This window comes from Trachurus japonicus, chromosome 13 (assembly GCF_045865225.1).
Source record: "Trachurus japonicus isolate A0001 chromosome 13, Traja_1.0".
Classification (NCBI taxonomy): Eukaryota; Metazoa; Chordata; class Actinopteri; order Carangiformes; family Carangidae; genus Trachurus; species Trachurus japonicus.
In genome coordinates this window covers 18966356-18983376 of record NC_140919.1, presented here as the reverse complement: position 1 = coordinate 18983376, position 17021 = coordinate 18966356, and the positions used below count along the sequence as shown (strand labels likewise).

Below are 17021 nucleotides of genomic sequence, written 5' to 3'. Positions count from 1 at the left end.
CGAATCAATTTGCTGTTTATCCATGCGATGTGCATGTATGTTTGCTTAGTGAAAACATGTAACTCATTTCTATTTGTAGATTTTTTTTTTTTTTGAGTGAAATGTACATACAGTGAAAAATGACTGGTTTAAAAGGGAGGATTGGATTTTTATTTTCAAACACATATAATCATGTGTTTCTGTGTAGAGTCAGTCCAAGCAGCTATTTTATTAAATAACACCCTTCCTGTGGATTTATGTACTTGTCATAATTAAATGTCTCCAGAGAGATAATATAAATATCAGGATACAAATGTCTATCATTGGGAAGGCAGGGTGTTTCACATGTGCAGCGGCCCTCACAGGGCAGGGTGGCTGATTCGCAGACAGAATCGCCTCCTCTGATTTAAATAATGCAGTCCTGCTGAGTGGAGGCATCCAGAGGCTATGTCAGCTCAAACGCTACAAACCTGCCCGGTATGAAAGATTTACAAAGTCGCCAATCAAAGCCACGTCCAAGTGTGCTGCGGGAAAAAAACAGACTTCACAAACTGCAGCATCTAGAAATAAAGATGCTCGCAACAAAATTCTCAGATTGTTTTGTTTGCACAGTCTCTTTATACCTGATGTGCAGTTAGCAGGTGAAACTCACTGGATTTCATATTTCTATAAGAGACAGATGTTGCTTGGGTGACTTTGCTGTCAATACAGCTGTCCATAATAAGCACATGACTATAAAGGCGACATTGCAGAAGCCATTGCATCATGGAAGCATCAGCGTGGAGTTTTGCTTCAACATGTCAATCAACTCACTTCTCAGTTTGCTATTTATTATATATTATACTTAATACTGTAGAGTGTAAACACAGACCGACAGTGAAATCAGACACAAAGCAGAATGGTGATCTAAACAATTACATGTTGGTTTTGCTGAAGGAATTTTTCACCCCCCCACCACCATTTTTTCTTTCTTGCCACATAAATACCTGCCTGTAGATAATTTTGTAATGGAGTGCGTTGGTGCACCAAACGCTTAGTCTGCCATTCTCTCTAAATTTGTGCCTTTGTTAAATTGGATTCCAGATGCAATTATCCGCCAAGGTAATTCATGACAGAGTAGCCTGTCGTAACTGCTCATTTGAAAGGATGCAGAGTCGTTTATGAGTCATTTTGGAACAATACTGTATCTCTTGGAAGAGGTGAGGCCCATGGAGAGCGAGACGAGCTTTATACTTCGTCAGGAGAGGCAGGGATGAATGATTAGTGCTTCCCAATAACTAGTACTGAGGAGAGAGTTTAAAAGAGGTACAGCATGCAAATGTCTGGCGTAGATCTGTTTAGTAATGAGCTGGCTGCTTGTGATTAGTCAAATCCATCACAAATTCACAAATGACGCTATTTGTATCGCAGTTGCAAGAGGCATTTTGTATTCGGCACGGGAAAGCTTTTCCAGGGAAATCACGTTGTTAGCAGATGGATCTCAATATCAAGTCCAGACTGGTTGTTGTAGCACTTGCTTTGAGGTAACCTTATGTAGGCACGAGGACTCCTTTGTCTGTCTGGGTTTGCTGGTTTGATGTGCAGCGGTGAAATTCGTACTTTTCCCCTTTTCTAAGCTGCACAGTGTTCACAGAATCAGAGAATTGTTCCTTCAAGAAAAGCTACGTTTCCATACAGGCTGCAAGTGGATTAATCCAGCTAAAGAGTAATTGCCCTTGCATTGTATTGACTCTATGCATGAGGGAATTCAAATCACTTTTAAGTTTCAGTCCTGCAGGATTGGAGCCAGTACTTGAGACAAGCTAAGGTGTTTATGTGAGTTCATTTAATTTGGAGTAAGACTGCAACGGTCCTATTAATGGATTAAAGAGCTGCATGTAAATGTAATGGTGTGAATCTGCTGACTGCCTTGGAAAATATCAGAGGGGAGGGTGAATAAACAGCAGCCTGCCCTGCCGCTCTTAACAAATACTGCAGAAGTGCACTTGAGCCAGGCACAAAGCAGTGACTGATCAGCGGCCGACCGCGCAGCAGCAAGGCGCCGCTGTGCGTAGGGGTGGATCAAGCATGTGACTGATTGTGTGACTGTCACTGTTCCTGTGCTGCTACACCTGCTGGCTGTTGCTGTAAATAGGATTGTGTTGTTGTTAATTGTACTCCCACTTATTCAGCATCGTCTTAGTTCCTTCCACGTTCTCTGTTTCAGATGATGTAATCAGTGCAAATCACAAAAAGCTGGACGGAGCTGCTTTTTGGTTCAGACAGAGATGTCGACCACATGGATGGACAGTGGTGTGCACAGGGGATGTGGGGGGGGGGGGGGCAGGCTGCTGTTTATTCACCCACGGATGCTAAAGTGCCCTCTTCAGTGGCGAGGATGCCCTGTATATGTGCCCTTTTTTTTTCTTTTCTCCCCTGCCCTTCAAAAAGTCTGAGCACGCCACTGTGGATGGAGCAAATGTTAAGTTCATCAAATTAGATTCACTTGCATGGTTGTATTTTGTTTTTGTTTTTTGCATGTATTTGGATATGATGCTGGATGTTGGAAATTGCATTATTACTTGCCCTCTTCACAGTCCCTGTAAAGTACTGTAATATCTCATTATTTATACATACTGTATAACCTTGAAGGTTGTATATTTTGTTGTGATTTTAACAACAATTTTATTTCAAGGTTTAATTTTTTTTATCAGTGGATTTCGACAAAGCCAAAGCACACAATCAAAAAGAAAAAAACCCAAAACAAACTATTGTTAGTAAACTATTTTTCACAGCAAACATAACATTTCTATTTTGAGCAACTAGTAACTCCCTCTCTTAGAAACCGCCGACCCAAATTGATTGTGAAGGCTTAAGTTGGTGAACATAACTGTTAATTATCAGCCAACATGCTATTGTGATTCCGAGCAAATTATATGTTCACATCATGGTGAAAGCATCCCATGTGAATCCCACTCGATCCTGACTGTCAAATCCTCACCGACAGAATGCAGTGCAAAAATACACACAAACTCAAACATTATTTTTATTCTCCAAATATACAGAGCAAAAGCATCATAGATTCACAGACCAGAACAGTTAAAATACAACCTTTTTTCTTTTTTTTTCTTAGTGGGCCACTGCATGAAAATAGTGGTTGACCCAGGAGAATTTACATGTTGTCTTTTCATTACAATTACTGTATGCTTATGATACACTATTTATACAAACTCTTCAAATGACCATGTAAGTTAAGTACTTTGTTTTGTTTTTTTTTTAGACCTGGCTCATGTAGTGTTTGCAAACTTGTTGGCCTTATTTGGAGTCCAGAAAAATTCAGCCAATCACAGCGAAGCACACTCGTTTTGACTTTCAAATGCCTCTCAGTGATTCTTTCAGTCTTCTGTGACTGTACTATGTTGCAAACCAAAGCGCACCAACTCCCGGTGTGCCCTGCAGGCGAAAGCAAACTCTGAGGATTATTTGCAAATACTACTTAGTCCAGGTCTTACATTAGTGTGTAACAAGGTATTGATTGGTAGAAAAGAAAGAAAGTGAGAGAGAAAGAGAGTGACAGAAAGCATTTACACAGTAAAAAAAAGAAGGGTTATTATGAGCGATTCAGTGTTTCTAGTGACACCTTTTCTACTGTCTTCCGTCAGGGACAGTAACACCTATCATACAATGAGGAGAGACTTCAAATCGCCTCATATAAATCACCCTTTGCACACATAGGTGAGATATCTCTGTTTTTTTCCCCCAGTTTATTCCGTCCAAGCAAACAGTTTTGTGTAGTAAACAAATATAATATCGCCAGTGGGTGGAGAGGCCATGACAAACACCTACAGTACAAAGCAGTCCTCACTCCACATTGCTCATAACCTCTGTCTCTCACTTTAGAAATGTCCTTGTCCAGTGTACTACAGGCCAGTCTTTACCATCTCAGAATAACAGACTACCCTGCATCCTCTGCTGTGAAAGGGTTGCTCTGTTTTATCAGGAAAGGGCAGCAACCCCTTGTAATTGTTCCGGGTCTTTGTGTTTATTCATCTGTTATGCCCTGGCATCTGTGCGGAGCTTGTAGCCAGGCAAACAGGCTCTGCCAGCACCAGCCGGAGAGGCGTCCACAGGTGAGTGGGGCAGACTTTGTCCCCACATGGGCTTTGATTCCCAAAGACTGACATGGCACTCACATCCTCTGGTGCTCTCATGCCCACTGTAGCCACCACCACGGGGAGATGGGACAGAAGGCTGGCCTATCAAATATTTATCTGTATGCTGTGCAGTGAGCAGATTCTGTGGACTGGGAAAATGCATTATGTTTGGATCAGTGCGGGGGCTGCATCAGATAAGCAAAACTGGACCCTTTGGAAAAAAAAGGCAAATAGTTTTGTTTTTAGAGCGGATACTGAATGTCTGCATTATGGTAACTTTTACAAGGGGACCACTTTTGAATTCTGGTGCGTTTGTGGATGTAGCATGATGCATAATATATGCAAATAATAATCTGTTTCTTGTCCCATGTAAACTAGGTCACACTGTAGTATCTACACTCTAACTGACTCCTGCCAATATCAAGGTAAGAATTTTGTCTTGCAGTCATAGATGCTAAGGAAATGGAATTAAAAAAGAAATGCACAGGCATACTTGACAGTCATCATGCTGCCAAATGCAATATTTTGCTGGGCATCTGGGCATCTCTCAGAAGGGCTGAAGGTATAATAACCTCATACTGCATCTCTCACTTCAAAGCTGTCCCAGCTAAGCTCAGCTTCTCATCCTATAGCCTCCTGTGTGCTTGGTGTGCAGAGTGTGAGTTTTCCCCCATGAGATCTGGGGGTAGAGAAACTACTCGCGCAAGCCTTTCATGTAATTTGTGAGAAACAAGCAGGGTTGATAACATTTTTGGAAGGGAAACAAAGAGAAAATGATTGTCTGTCTGTACAGTTTTGACGCTATGTGGATTTGTTGAGCTCTGATATAGTGAAATCGGACTGAGGAGGAAAGAAAAGCCAGGAAAAAATTATATACAGAGAAAGACGGCATTAGAGATTTATATACAGTCTGCTAAGTGCCAAGCTGGATTATCAGCATTGAAACAGAGCTTTTTGTCTTAAGCTGTACAATGGGCGCCAATCCATTTGTAAAATTAGAGTCCAAACCACTGCCACTCAAGTGGAAAACCCCATTCAAATGCCTTGAATATAATCATATGTAAAGTGCTTACAACAACAACTTGCTTTTGTCAGAAGTGCCTTGTTTGGTTTTTCTCGGGTTGAGTGGCAGATTTCTTAGTTTCAGGCTCCTATCCTATCTGACGGCACTATGGAATAAACCTAGTTAGATTATATATCATAATCTTTTATACTGTGTTATGTTTTTGTTGATTTTGACAAAACAGAAGTGACAGTGCCCTTGTGAGCTGCTGTTTCCGTAACTGATTTACAGCTGTTTGTTGTTATTTTCCAGGAACTTGTCTTTGCCCTTCAAATAAATGATCACATAACAACCAATCTGATGCTATAAAGTATGGGTGGAACAGACTTTGAAAACCCGCAGATGCACGAGGCTTTTGATGCCTTCAACCAAATGTGATGTAATACATGATGCAACTGTGGCTGGTACAGAAACGATGTGTTAGCTGTAAAGGGGTTGCCCTTATTCATCAAAGTCTGTTTTAACACCAAACTCTGTTGGGTTTACATCTGACTTAGAGGTTCGAATTGAACTTGACACATAGCATCCAGGCTGAGATAAAGATAAAATACTTGGCATTACAGTGTCTGCACCATATGCACACATCTGCAATGGGATTCCCAGTGTTCAGAGCTGTTGCTGTTGTTTCGATATCTTAAAAGTAAAGGTCATAAAGACCTGATTGTGACAGACACAGATTCACTGTTCAGCTTCTATTGTGACCGAGAGAGTCTAGATGGAGCCATCTTTATCCTCCGTAGCTAAGGTAACCAAGGTCTTATGATGAGAATGTAGGAAGAGGCATAACTTTAATGACTGCCTAAATGAGGTATGAGTGAAGAAGGACAGAAGACAAAAGACACACGCAACAATAGTTAAGGACATGTGATAGTGGGCTTTAAACGCCCCGTTGGACAAGACATCCTTGGGAAAATGGTAGAACACTACTCTGATTCACATGCTGGCTTTGTACCTCTCATCATTTTCTCCTTGGTGCCAGAGCTCACAATAAATCCTTCTGCCAGTGACATCTGAACTCCTGGTGATCGTCTCTTTCCCCCTGCTCACAAAGATTTTTCCACCACTGCGACGACACCCTTGACAAACAGGCTCACTTTGAACTTTTTGTTATGTTAAAGTACGAGTGTTTGTGTAGCTGCAAGTGAAACCACTACTCCCCGTCTCTACTAACTCAACTAAAACACAGTGTCAGTGTGATTAAATAATAAATCCAGTTTCATACTGTACATGTCACATACAGTGCTTAACAGAACAGAACAGAACCAAGCGATGCATCCGTCAGCTCCACAGCAGCCAAAAATGAACAGCAGACGGCAAAATAAAACACATTTTCTAAATTTGCATGTCCCTGGATGACCAGCACAATCACAGGTAGGTATACAGTCAGGATGCACTAAGCTTCAGTGTCAACAGTGATAATGACGACGGCAATGGGATAAACCACACAATAAGAAGCTCTGCTAAAATATAATGTTTACATTTCATTCAGGAGGTACCTCCCCCCCAAGTATATGGCTGATGATCTGTGGCGTTTGCAGGAGAAACTCACAACACGTGTTGCAGTTTGTGGGCTTTCCTGCCGCATGCCTCGGAGCTGGATTCAATGCGTTAACACCGAGGAAGATGCAGCTTCCCCATCAACAGAAGAGCTGATAGCGCGCGTCTATCTCACTTAGTCAAAGTTTGTATTGACGCAGTTCAAACAGACCCTCAAGGCAGAGAAGATATGGAAAAGAAGAGGCGCTCGTGTCTCATTTAGAGTCCTCCATGAGGGAAATCAGAGTCAGAAATTAGATGCTAGAAAAGAAATTGCAGTCACATATATACACTGATATTCTTTTATCACAGAGTGTCAAAGTAAAATAATGACTCAGGGATTTAAAATGAGATCTCAGCCACTCTTTATCTGTTCAGCTTTTGTGGCCCAGATACAGCTGCGGAGAGAGAAAAACAGCCGTTCTTTTCAATGCTCGAGACGTCTGTGGGCACACGGAGAAAGTTTTCTTCCACCTACACAGGAGACGAGTTTCAACAAGCCAAGCTTCACATACAGTGTTTGAAGGAAAGGTGGAGGAGAGAGGGAGAGGAAGAGTTATCGTTTTAACAACTGAAAACAAAAAAAACCAAACAAAAAAAAAACCACGTGCACATTCGTTTTTGTGCTTCAAACTACAGGGGAGCAGCAGGACACTGGCTCGCACTCATTATCGTGCTGTTCGTGCTGAGTGCTTCAACGCTGGTTACAACAATCTCATTTTTTTCTGAATGACAATCTTCAAAAGGCAAAAAAACGTCTTTGCCAGGGGAACTGATTGTCACACAAAAGCCTCGTATTCCTGCCGTCCGGTACAGTATGCTAACAATCCCACTGTAAAAACCAAAGAATTGAATGTTCAGATTACAAACTTGTGTTGTCTTTGTGTTGGCAAATAACCTCTCTGTGGCACAATTCGGATTATGGGTTTAAAAAAGGAGGTGATTGATGAGTTAAGCGTGAGGAGTATAAGGCTTCTTGATCCACCTTTTGGGACATTGAGAAGTCTGAACAAGTCACACGGTGCGTTTAAGCCAGCTCCAGCATCTCCAGGTATCCAGAGGAAACACAGAGTGACACAGTTGCTTCAGCTGCTCCAGGGAGCTGATTCTTTCACAGTTTTACAATCCTGGCTGCGTGTTACACCACCGTTCAAACACCCTCCCTCCCTGGTGGTCAGACGTGGGTCTGCATGCGCTTCTGAAGGGGCCGTGTGAGGTCTGAGTTCTGCGAGGAGGACTGGGAATAGTGGGAGGAGGAGGAGGCTGACGCCTTGCTGTCTTTGTCGAACTGCACGTAGCCATCCGGCTTACTGTAGCTGCTGACGCTGCTGTCACACTGCGTGTCGATAAAGGAGCTGGAGTCGCTAAGCGAGCCGCGCTGGAACTCCCGCTCACATAGCTCGATGGAGCTGCTGCCCATGCCCAGCACGAAGCGTTGACTGTAGTCGTACAGGCGGTTGGGACCTGCTCCCAGGGTGGAGTAGATGTTGGTGAAGGACATGCCTGTCGGTACTCGCTGCTTGCCCAGGGTACCTGTGTTGGTGGGGTTCCTCGCCTCGGTGGACTGGTTCCCTGCCATAGTTGGAGTATGGTGCTCCTTGAAGGTATTGACACTGTAGTAGCCATTTGTAGGGTCCTGTTAAAAAACACAAGAAAGAACGATTATGCAAACCAGGAAGAAAAGAACCATTCCTTTCTTTCCATATGCATCTTTTAAAAGCTCTTTGGGAGCCAAGGTCAAACTGGCAGTAATTACTATTCAAATTGTTGAATAAATAAGGAAGCAAGCTGCCACGCGTGTATCATGAGCAAAAATGAAAAACAGTGGCAAAGCTCTGCACTAGGATTTAGCCAGCCCCCGTGCTAACCTTAAAATAATGTTTCTCTAATTAACAGAGCCTTGATGATTCACAGTTTGGCATCCTACGCGTCATTGGAAAGTTTACTCACATAACCGCTTTAATTGGACCTCAACGGGTTGTAGTGTCTGTTATTTCACGTATGCACTGAAATGGCTTCTGAGGCTACAACAGTGCCACTTGTTTGCTCGGCTGCAAGCACCGTGCTGTTGCTAAGGGTCCAGTTGGGGCGTCTGTGTGTGTTATGTGTGTGTGTATGTCAGTGTTTTTTCTTGTTTTATTTTTTTTTTCTATTTCCCTGTGTGAATGGATGTGAATGTCAAGCACAGTGAGCATGGTGGCGAATCCCAGAAGAAGAATGCTCATAATGGGGAAATGAGAGAGACAACCTGAGAGGATCCTCGTTATGCTTGTCATTATCAGACAGCAGACAGGGAGATTGTGTGCGTCTGGCCTTTGTCTCTTTTTCACCCCCATCCCCTCCCGCTGCTCCCGCCTCATGCACGCTGTCATTAACTATCAAAAAATCCAGCCCCAGGGATGCAGGGGTGCAGGTAAGCAGGCGAAACACAACAGAGGCTCACCCCAGGGAGCCAATGCCAACACTCGTTTGGACAGGAGGACAAATGAATGGGACAGAATCTTTTTCTGTGGTACTGATGAGCTCTAGTGTGCAGTAGAGTCTGAGCAGATGCTAAAAATATCCCCCAGCTCACATTGTCTCATTGCACTGTTGACACGGCGCTGTGTATTTCTGATAAAATCCATTTAACTTTGAGTTAATGTGCAATATTAAGCTTTTTAACTGTAACCGTGACCCTGACTTGTTTTAAAATAGTAAATTATTATTGGTGCAAGGGGAATTTTTTTATGCATTTTATTGACTCATTTGAATGAGCAACCTGCAAAGCAGTAATTTAATTTTCAAGGTGACTTTACTGGCCTGACAACAGCAGATAAAACACAGAGAAGAGAGGGTGGCCATCCTTTAATAGAAGTTGTTCCATCAGGGACAGAGAGAGGGGCCTTGACACAGGAACCTGCACAATCTCGACAATGTCTCAAATTGTGTGGAGATCATTTATTGCAAGAGCTACAAGTGGTGAAGTGATTTCATGTGAGAACTGAAAGCAAAGCCTTATCTTTACAGCCTGATCCATTCACTGCCATGTAGATGAGTGGACAGCCATAAATCGCCCAGAAGTCAGTTTTATTACACTGAGTAAATAGGAGCTTAACTGAATAAGAGTTGGATCTGACTAGAGGGACATTTTAGACTTTTTCATACGTGCAGAACTAGCCTCAGCGGGAAAAGTATCAGGGAGCAAAGGAGGGTGTAAAAAAAAAAGACATTACACAGTAGATGTCATTGATCAAACAGTGGACGGAGTACCTGGGGTCAAACTTGTAAATCATGTCTCAAAGTATATCATTACTGTCTCTTGTTACCTGTCACCAGAGGAGCCGAAACTGAGCCATGAATCACACTTTGTTTACGCAGTCTGTCTCACACTGATGCTGACAATACCTGTTTAGTGCTGATGTGATTAAAATAAACACTTTAGCTGCACAGAGTCGCTGGCTGTAAAGACGACATCAATGATATTAACAGTTACCCAGAGTGTTAGAGAGTTTTCTCTGAAATCCAGGCATTAATATCCGCAAAACAAGAAAGTGATAACATCTACTGTGTTTGGTTTACATATAATTCATTGTGAGGGTTGTTGCGACTAGAAACTGTCTGGTGTAACAGAAAAACAGAGAAAAGGGAAGAACTGAGAAATTAGTTTAAAAGTTTGGAATATCTCAGGATATTATAATAAAGCTGTAAGACTTTGTAAACACATACACACACACAACTCACAAATAACAACTCTGGGACCAGAAGGAAAAAAAATAAAGTCACATATATCCTTATTAAAGCTGGAACAAACTGAGAGTTTTCCTGGACATGATTTATAAAGGTAATATAGAGGTTTATCTGCCGGTCCCAGAGGCTTTGATATGTCACATAACCCATTTCTATGAACAGAATCTATGAGCAGAAGTTAGGTATATTCCAAATTGAAAGAGGTTAGAAATGCTGCCGGCAGCAAAGTCAGCACATCTAATAAATATCCAGAACTTCCCCTGGTCCTATATGTGCTTCAAAATAGTTCAATTGCATGTATATCGCCTACGCAACCACTCGAGTAACTTAAATAAGAAGCTTCGGGGCCGAGCAGCCCGTGATTTCCTGAACCGCCGTTGATGAGACTAATTAATAAAATCAGACCTCTAACAGGAGCCATTCGCCTGTGGTCTTATCCTTAGAAAATCACAAGGAGCAGGAGAGGGATTAATGCTTCTCAGCTATTTTCGTCCCACCGTTGAAGACCACCTTCAGCCCCAAAGGCGTTCTCTCGCACTCTCTTTACTCTCTCCCTCTCTCACCACCTATTACTCTCGTTCTGCTGCATTCACACCTTCACACTGTTATTGTTTCATGAGCTGAACCCAGGGGCGTGCTGGGAAAGAATTCAGCCCTGGACTTATCCGATAGGTTGACTTGTTCAGCCCAGTCCTGGAAACCAAGTGCTCTCATGTGCACCCTGAATGACTGGCACATGTAGGGGTGGGGGAGGGTGTAAAGTCAAGATACAGACAGGGCTGATAAAAAATTTTGACGGCCCACTGGGATTTGTCTGATGGCCGGCGCATCACTGATCTTACCTTAATGTGTTGATACTCCTTCTCCTCCTCTTGTAAAACCTCCAGCTGCTTGAGAACAGATTCCTGCTGAAACTCTCCTCGTTCAACCTGCACAGAAATCAAGAAAAAGTATGAGTCTGTGTAGATTCCAAAACTCTTGCACTCAGAGTAAAAAGACATTCTGCGACCAAAGGATTTCTCTTTTTATTACTCTCCTCTTTTTTAATATCAGTCAGACATGTTTCACCTTCATTTAGCGCTGGATAAGAACATTAATAATGTACCCGTGAATATCTTTTATTTATCTTTACAAAATGTAGATTTGCAAGGTAGCTAAGCTCATTTCCCTGTACTAACATCAAGTATCGACTGTATTAAGTATTTTTGAAAGAAAATCTAATCCAAAAGCTCAAACTACAAATAGCCCAGCCCTGGAGCAAATTGCATGAAAACCAAAACACTGGTACAGTTCCAAAGAGGAAACAGGTCTTTGTATGTCTAGAGGGCATGCAGATACAGAAACACACCCACTGTAGGATTACCCAGTATGCATCGGCATCTCCATAGTTACAATATATTCGGGTCTGTTCTGCTCATAGAAATACTGGTATCATATTGATAAATATAGCCCCTATGCTATGACTGCAGCACATGTGTACAATCTATATGCCTTTCATTAATCAGAAACTAATGTATTCTACAGGAAATAACAAGGCAGATAATACAGTACATTCATTCTGTTACTATATAGTATATATATATATATAGGTTTAAAGGAATATATACACAAACACACAACATTATGTATAATTTATTTCTAAAAACAAGAAGAAGTAAAAAGTAATATGCAGCGACACTCACACTCACCATCAGTTGTTTCATAGAGGTGTGTTCTTCGTTTTCCCTGGCTGCGTTGTGGTCTTTGTGCACAATCTCCACCCGGATGTCATTTTTCGCCGACACGACTCCTTTCAGATCTGGCAGAAACAGACGACACATATATCTCAATAAGCTGGATAAACACCACTCTGTATTTGTTGACATTATAATTTCCCCCAGTGCAGTTTGCAGCATTACAGAATTTAGCAAAGATCCCTGGGTTTGGTTTGTGAGAGCATCCCCCATTTCCCGAAAACAATACAAAGCATTATTAATCATTTGTTTCCTGCCAACACAAGATTATCTTTTTCTGCATACATATGCAATCTCACACAGCCTCTCACGGTGGCTCATTCTGTCGGGGGACAATGCTGATGATACTGTCATATAACAAGGTCTTACTTTCTGTCTTAATTTTGCTTGCAAGTTCTCTCTGGTGTGCACAGATGGAGACGGGCAGTGAGGGCATAACCAGGTGCGCTTCCTCTGTAGTATACAGACAATAGACATGCTGAAGGGACCAGTAGCACAATTTGGTTCTTGGGCAGAGACAACGGCTGAACGTCTCTGACCGGAGTCACATGGTACATGGGTGGGTGGCAGTGAACATAGCGCAGGATGTACTGTAAATAGCCTCAAAAGCGAATGCAGCCAGACTGAGATTGCATGAAATGAACCCTTATCACAATCTCTACACCACAAAAAGATGTCCATCTCAGCATGTCAGTGATTTCATCTTGTATTATGTTTGACACTATGTTCCAGCAATTTATCTTGTGACAGAAATCTTGAAGCAGCTGCCAACGCCTTGTCATCTTCTTCCATATTTTTTTAAATTTTTTTTTATAGATGCCCCATATTTATTAAAACAAAAATTCTCAGACAGCAAAGATTACTTCACAGGAAGCTCTTTTCCCATTTGTTTTTAATAAAAACAAAATCGACATCTAGAGTAGATGGACATGTTTTAGTGTGCTTGGGGGCCTTACAGTACTTTAGCATGCACGCTTCAGTGGATGTACGAACGAAGATGAGACGTACTTCTCTGGGAGCGGGTGCAACAGAATGCTCCGATGGTGCCCATGAGGACGATAAGGGCCACAAAAGCTCCCACAGCAATGCCGATGATCACCGCCACTGGGAGAGACTCTGCAGAGAACAACAAAAAGACAAATCCTTCTAAAATAACATCCCACAAATAATCTCAGTTATACATTAAATTCAATACAGTGACAGATAGCACACAATAGAACGGTCAAGATGTGAAGGCCAGCATTCTCTTTCATATACACACACACACACACACACACACACACACACACACACCAAGTCTCCTCATCGCTCTCTCCTCTCTGTCTCCGCAACAATCAGGAAATAAGGGGAGATATGCTATATTTCATCCCTGTAAGTGAGTTGGGCATTATCCCTCAGGCACAAGTCTATGCAATAAAAACACACAGGCTCAACACCACATCTTCTGCGCTGAATGTCCCAATAACTGGGAAACCCTACAAAAACGAATTACCAAATCTTTTGTTATCCGTGTCGGGTAAACATTTTCCTTCTAATATAATCTCATTATGCTACTGTCTAATAACTTTTTATTTACACTCATTTAGGCAAATAGAAGCATTTCACTGAGGGCTTTTATTTTCCACCGTGAGGAGTGCAAGACTACACGCATTCCTTAAAGCATAATCATGTTTGTGTGTTTCTGCAAGGATGTTACAGTGCATCTGTGATGAGGATGAGATTAAACCTGCAGGCACACATCTATATGCTGCTCCTACATTAAAAGTCCTCATTAAAGTGTGATTTAATGAGGACCTGAGTTACCAGCCCACATTTATGACCTTCGCGCTTTTTAAACAAACGCCGAACAACCAAGTGCTCTTCCTACACCATCAAAGCCTATTTAATGTCTTCATTGATCAATGTCACTTTCACATAAGCAGCTTATAATTTATCATTTATGATAAGTGGAGAGAAAACACAGCTTCCCCCAAGGCAGCGGGGGAAAGGTCAACAGATAAAAAAGTATTCATTTTTAAAGCTAAAGAAATGAGAAAGATTTACTCTTTTTTTTCTTCTTTCCCATAATAGAAAGCTGCAGACAGAGTGTGTTTCATATGCGGGGAGCAGTGACATCTGCTAATGGTCAGCAGTTCAAATTACCAGGGAGCTGCACTTCATGTTAACCCAGAAAACTAATTTGTGGGGAATTTATCGGTGTCATCATCACATTTACTGTACATCAAAAGCTTCAGAATTTAGGTCATGCAGTGTAACTATGTATTACCGTCCTGCAATTCCAAACTGGTAAATGTTATTTTTGAACATATTTTTGATTTCTAAAGAAAAAAAAGGGGTTGTTTCCTAGAAAATGCGTCCATTTATTTTACTATTCTGAGATTAAATACATCTTTTGAATATTTGCTGTTTGTACTTATTATTGTGTCTCAAAGTGATTTAATTAGAGATCAAATTCCTCACTTGCTTATCATGTATAAAAGCACATTCATCCACAAACACACTGATTCAGGTGCATTGACACAGGCAGGCACAGCCACACTGATACAAACTCTGTCACGATGGATCGCTATTTAGAAAACCACTGTCACGTGACTTGAAGAAGAGGAAGCTGGAACCTGTCGGACCTTGGCTCCCACCTTGTTCCTTAAGGCGTATGATCTCGGTGTCGGAGCCAAAGCTGTTCCATGCCGTGCAGTTGTAGATAGTCTGGAAATCAGCTGGAACTATATTACTCATGGTGAGTGTGGAGATTACTCCCTCCTCCGTGGTGACTGTCTCTACGGTGTAGCGGCCGGATGTTCCAGACTCCAACACAGTTTCCTTCCATGACCAAGCCTGAGAGGAGACAGAGTGCAAAGAGGTTGGTACATATTGTTTGGAGTTTTTGACCACGAGAGGCGCTGCGAAAGAAGTGTTGCAATGAGTGAGAGTCTCCATTGTTCAAGTACCTTATGTTCTACCAGTAAGTGCCTGAGGCAGAATCAACCATGTAAAAATTCAGCTTTCAACTCATGTAAAAATAGGCTTTCTATTTTTTTTTTTTTTTTAGCCTCGCTGTGGCAATGATGGTCAAAATTATTGGACATTTACTTGGAATATGTGCAAACATTCATGGTCCCAAGAGGACACCGCCTATTGACTTTGGTGACCTCTTGACCTTTCCTCTACAGCATGAGGTTGACATTTCTACTTTGCATTTAGCATTTTGCTAAAGGCCCTTGTACATCCTCACGGAGCTGTTTGCATGGCTGAAGACTCTTAGGAGACATATCCTGTGTTTTGTAGAGGAAAACTGAAGAAAACCTTGTATGTTAACAATGAAACCTCTTTTGTACAGTATTTCCTGCGGTAATACAGTAGCTACCAAGCTTTTCTATTGTGTCAAGGGTTAGCAGGCAATAAATATGCTTAGTGACTAGTGGACCAACAAGCCACAAACCAACTTTGACCCTCAAAACAACTGCTACATGCTACAGAAGCGACGCATGAATGGATCTATAACGTATGACTATAAAAGGTGACCAAGCCGTAAGACAACCATGCCTTACATAACTTACATAACCATCCAGTGTTAATAAGAGACTGTGTCTTTCAGTGGGTGTTTTATTATAGTTCATTGAAAGGTTTATTGATGGGATGGTGCTTATATACTTTCACCTATATGTTCCTGTGTGGTTTATTTTGTGCTGCTGAAAGGGCATGTATCCATGGTGATACTTGATGGCCATGAAGACATCTACAACAAGGAGTAGACACTATGTTTCAGTCTGTTATAAGGTTGCATGAGTTACCAGGTATACATGAGCATTAGTTCATTCAGACTGGTCAATAGCTCAGTGATTCAAAGCACATGAACAAATAGAAATACACTGGGTATACTGTTCTGTGGTGAATGGATGGAAGACTGAGACATAACAGAGGTATTACTGGCATCAGTAGACAAAGCTAATGTCCGATGGATAACCTCATGTACTCAAATAAGTTGTTTGAATTTAGCAGTTGAGAGGCTGCATTCAGCCGTCTATAGAGCTTTGCTTACAGGAAACCAAAGGAGTACAAGAGGTTTGGGTAATAGACATCAATATTTCCTCAGAATTAGAACTATTTTCTCTTACGGTTGCACACACATTGCAAAAATACTCAGCCGTAATCCTTTGGCCCTCTGCACATTTTGTACCTATCAGAAATATTTCAAAGTACTAAGTGGTGAGATTTATTTTCATAACATTTCATTCAATCAAGCAATTGCTTATCTTAGAGATACAAAACCAAAGTCTAGTAACCGTCACTGAATTTTTTTGTCCTCAAGTCTTGATCTGTCTGTTATGAAATGTGTACATACAAAGTTCTTTCGAATTAATGTTTGGTGTCTCTTTGAGAGACAGCCACTAAAAACAGAATATGTTGAATAACAAACAAAATGTTTTAAATGTAAGTGATGGGAGTGACACATGACTGACCAATGTGAAGCTGTGTTGACAGTTGTGTTGCTTGATGTAACATGAGAAACAGAGGGAAATATGCAAATTTATTTATGAACATGTGCCATTTGGCTGCTCCTTTTGTTGGACATGGACATACTGAAAATATTTTTATAGCATAGACTATGTCGTATGTTATAGTAGAGCCCTTGGTTTTGAGATGATGAATCTTTATAAATTCAGCTTGACTTGACATAACCGGGGTCAGCCACAATTCTCTCTTTAATAAAAATTTTGGAACCCAGAATGAAAACTGAAGTCTGAGCAGCCCAGCCTCCACAGACACACTGCTCAAATAAAGCTGATATTAATTATGTTGCTAGTTAATGCAGGACATCAGTATAATAAAAACACACATTAGATGACA

The 17021-nt window shown here is 41.5% G+C and overlaps 1 protein-coding gene across 16 annotated transcripts in view; it reads right to left on the bottom strand.

The window, feature by feature from the left end:
• Positions 1-2986: 2986 nt before the first annotated feature.
• The window catches only part of kirrel3b (kirre like nephrin family adhesion molecule 3b), a 167164-nt gene continuing 153129 nt past the window's right edge, over positions 2987-17021 (bottom strand). For 4 of the 16 annotated variants that reach the window (XM_085795141.1, XM_085795130.1, XM_085795132.1 and 1 more), the window contains 6 exons: positions 14798-15008; positions 13182-13289; positions 12543-12626; positions 12123-12238; positions 11283-11369; positions 2987-8347 (listed from right to left, as the gene is read on the bottom strand). In XM_085795141.1, coding sequence (XP_085651267.1) covers positions 7886-8347; positions 11283-11369; positions 12123-12238; positions 12543-12626; positions 13182-13289; positions 14798-15008 — 1068 coding nt within the window. In that variant the 3' untranslated portion in view covers positions 2987-7885. The remainder of the gene's footprint in view (positions 8348-11282; positions 11370-12122; positions 12239-12542; positions 12627-13181; positions 13290-14797; positions 15009-17021) is intronic. The other 12 variants (XM_085795145.1, XM_085795135.1, XM_085795138.1 and 9 more) reach the window with 7 other exon arrangements.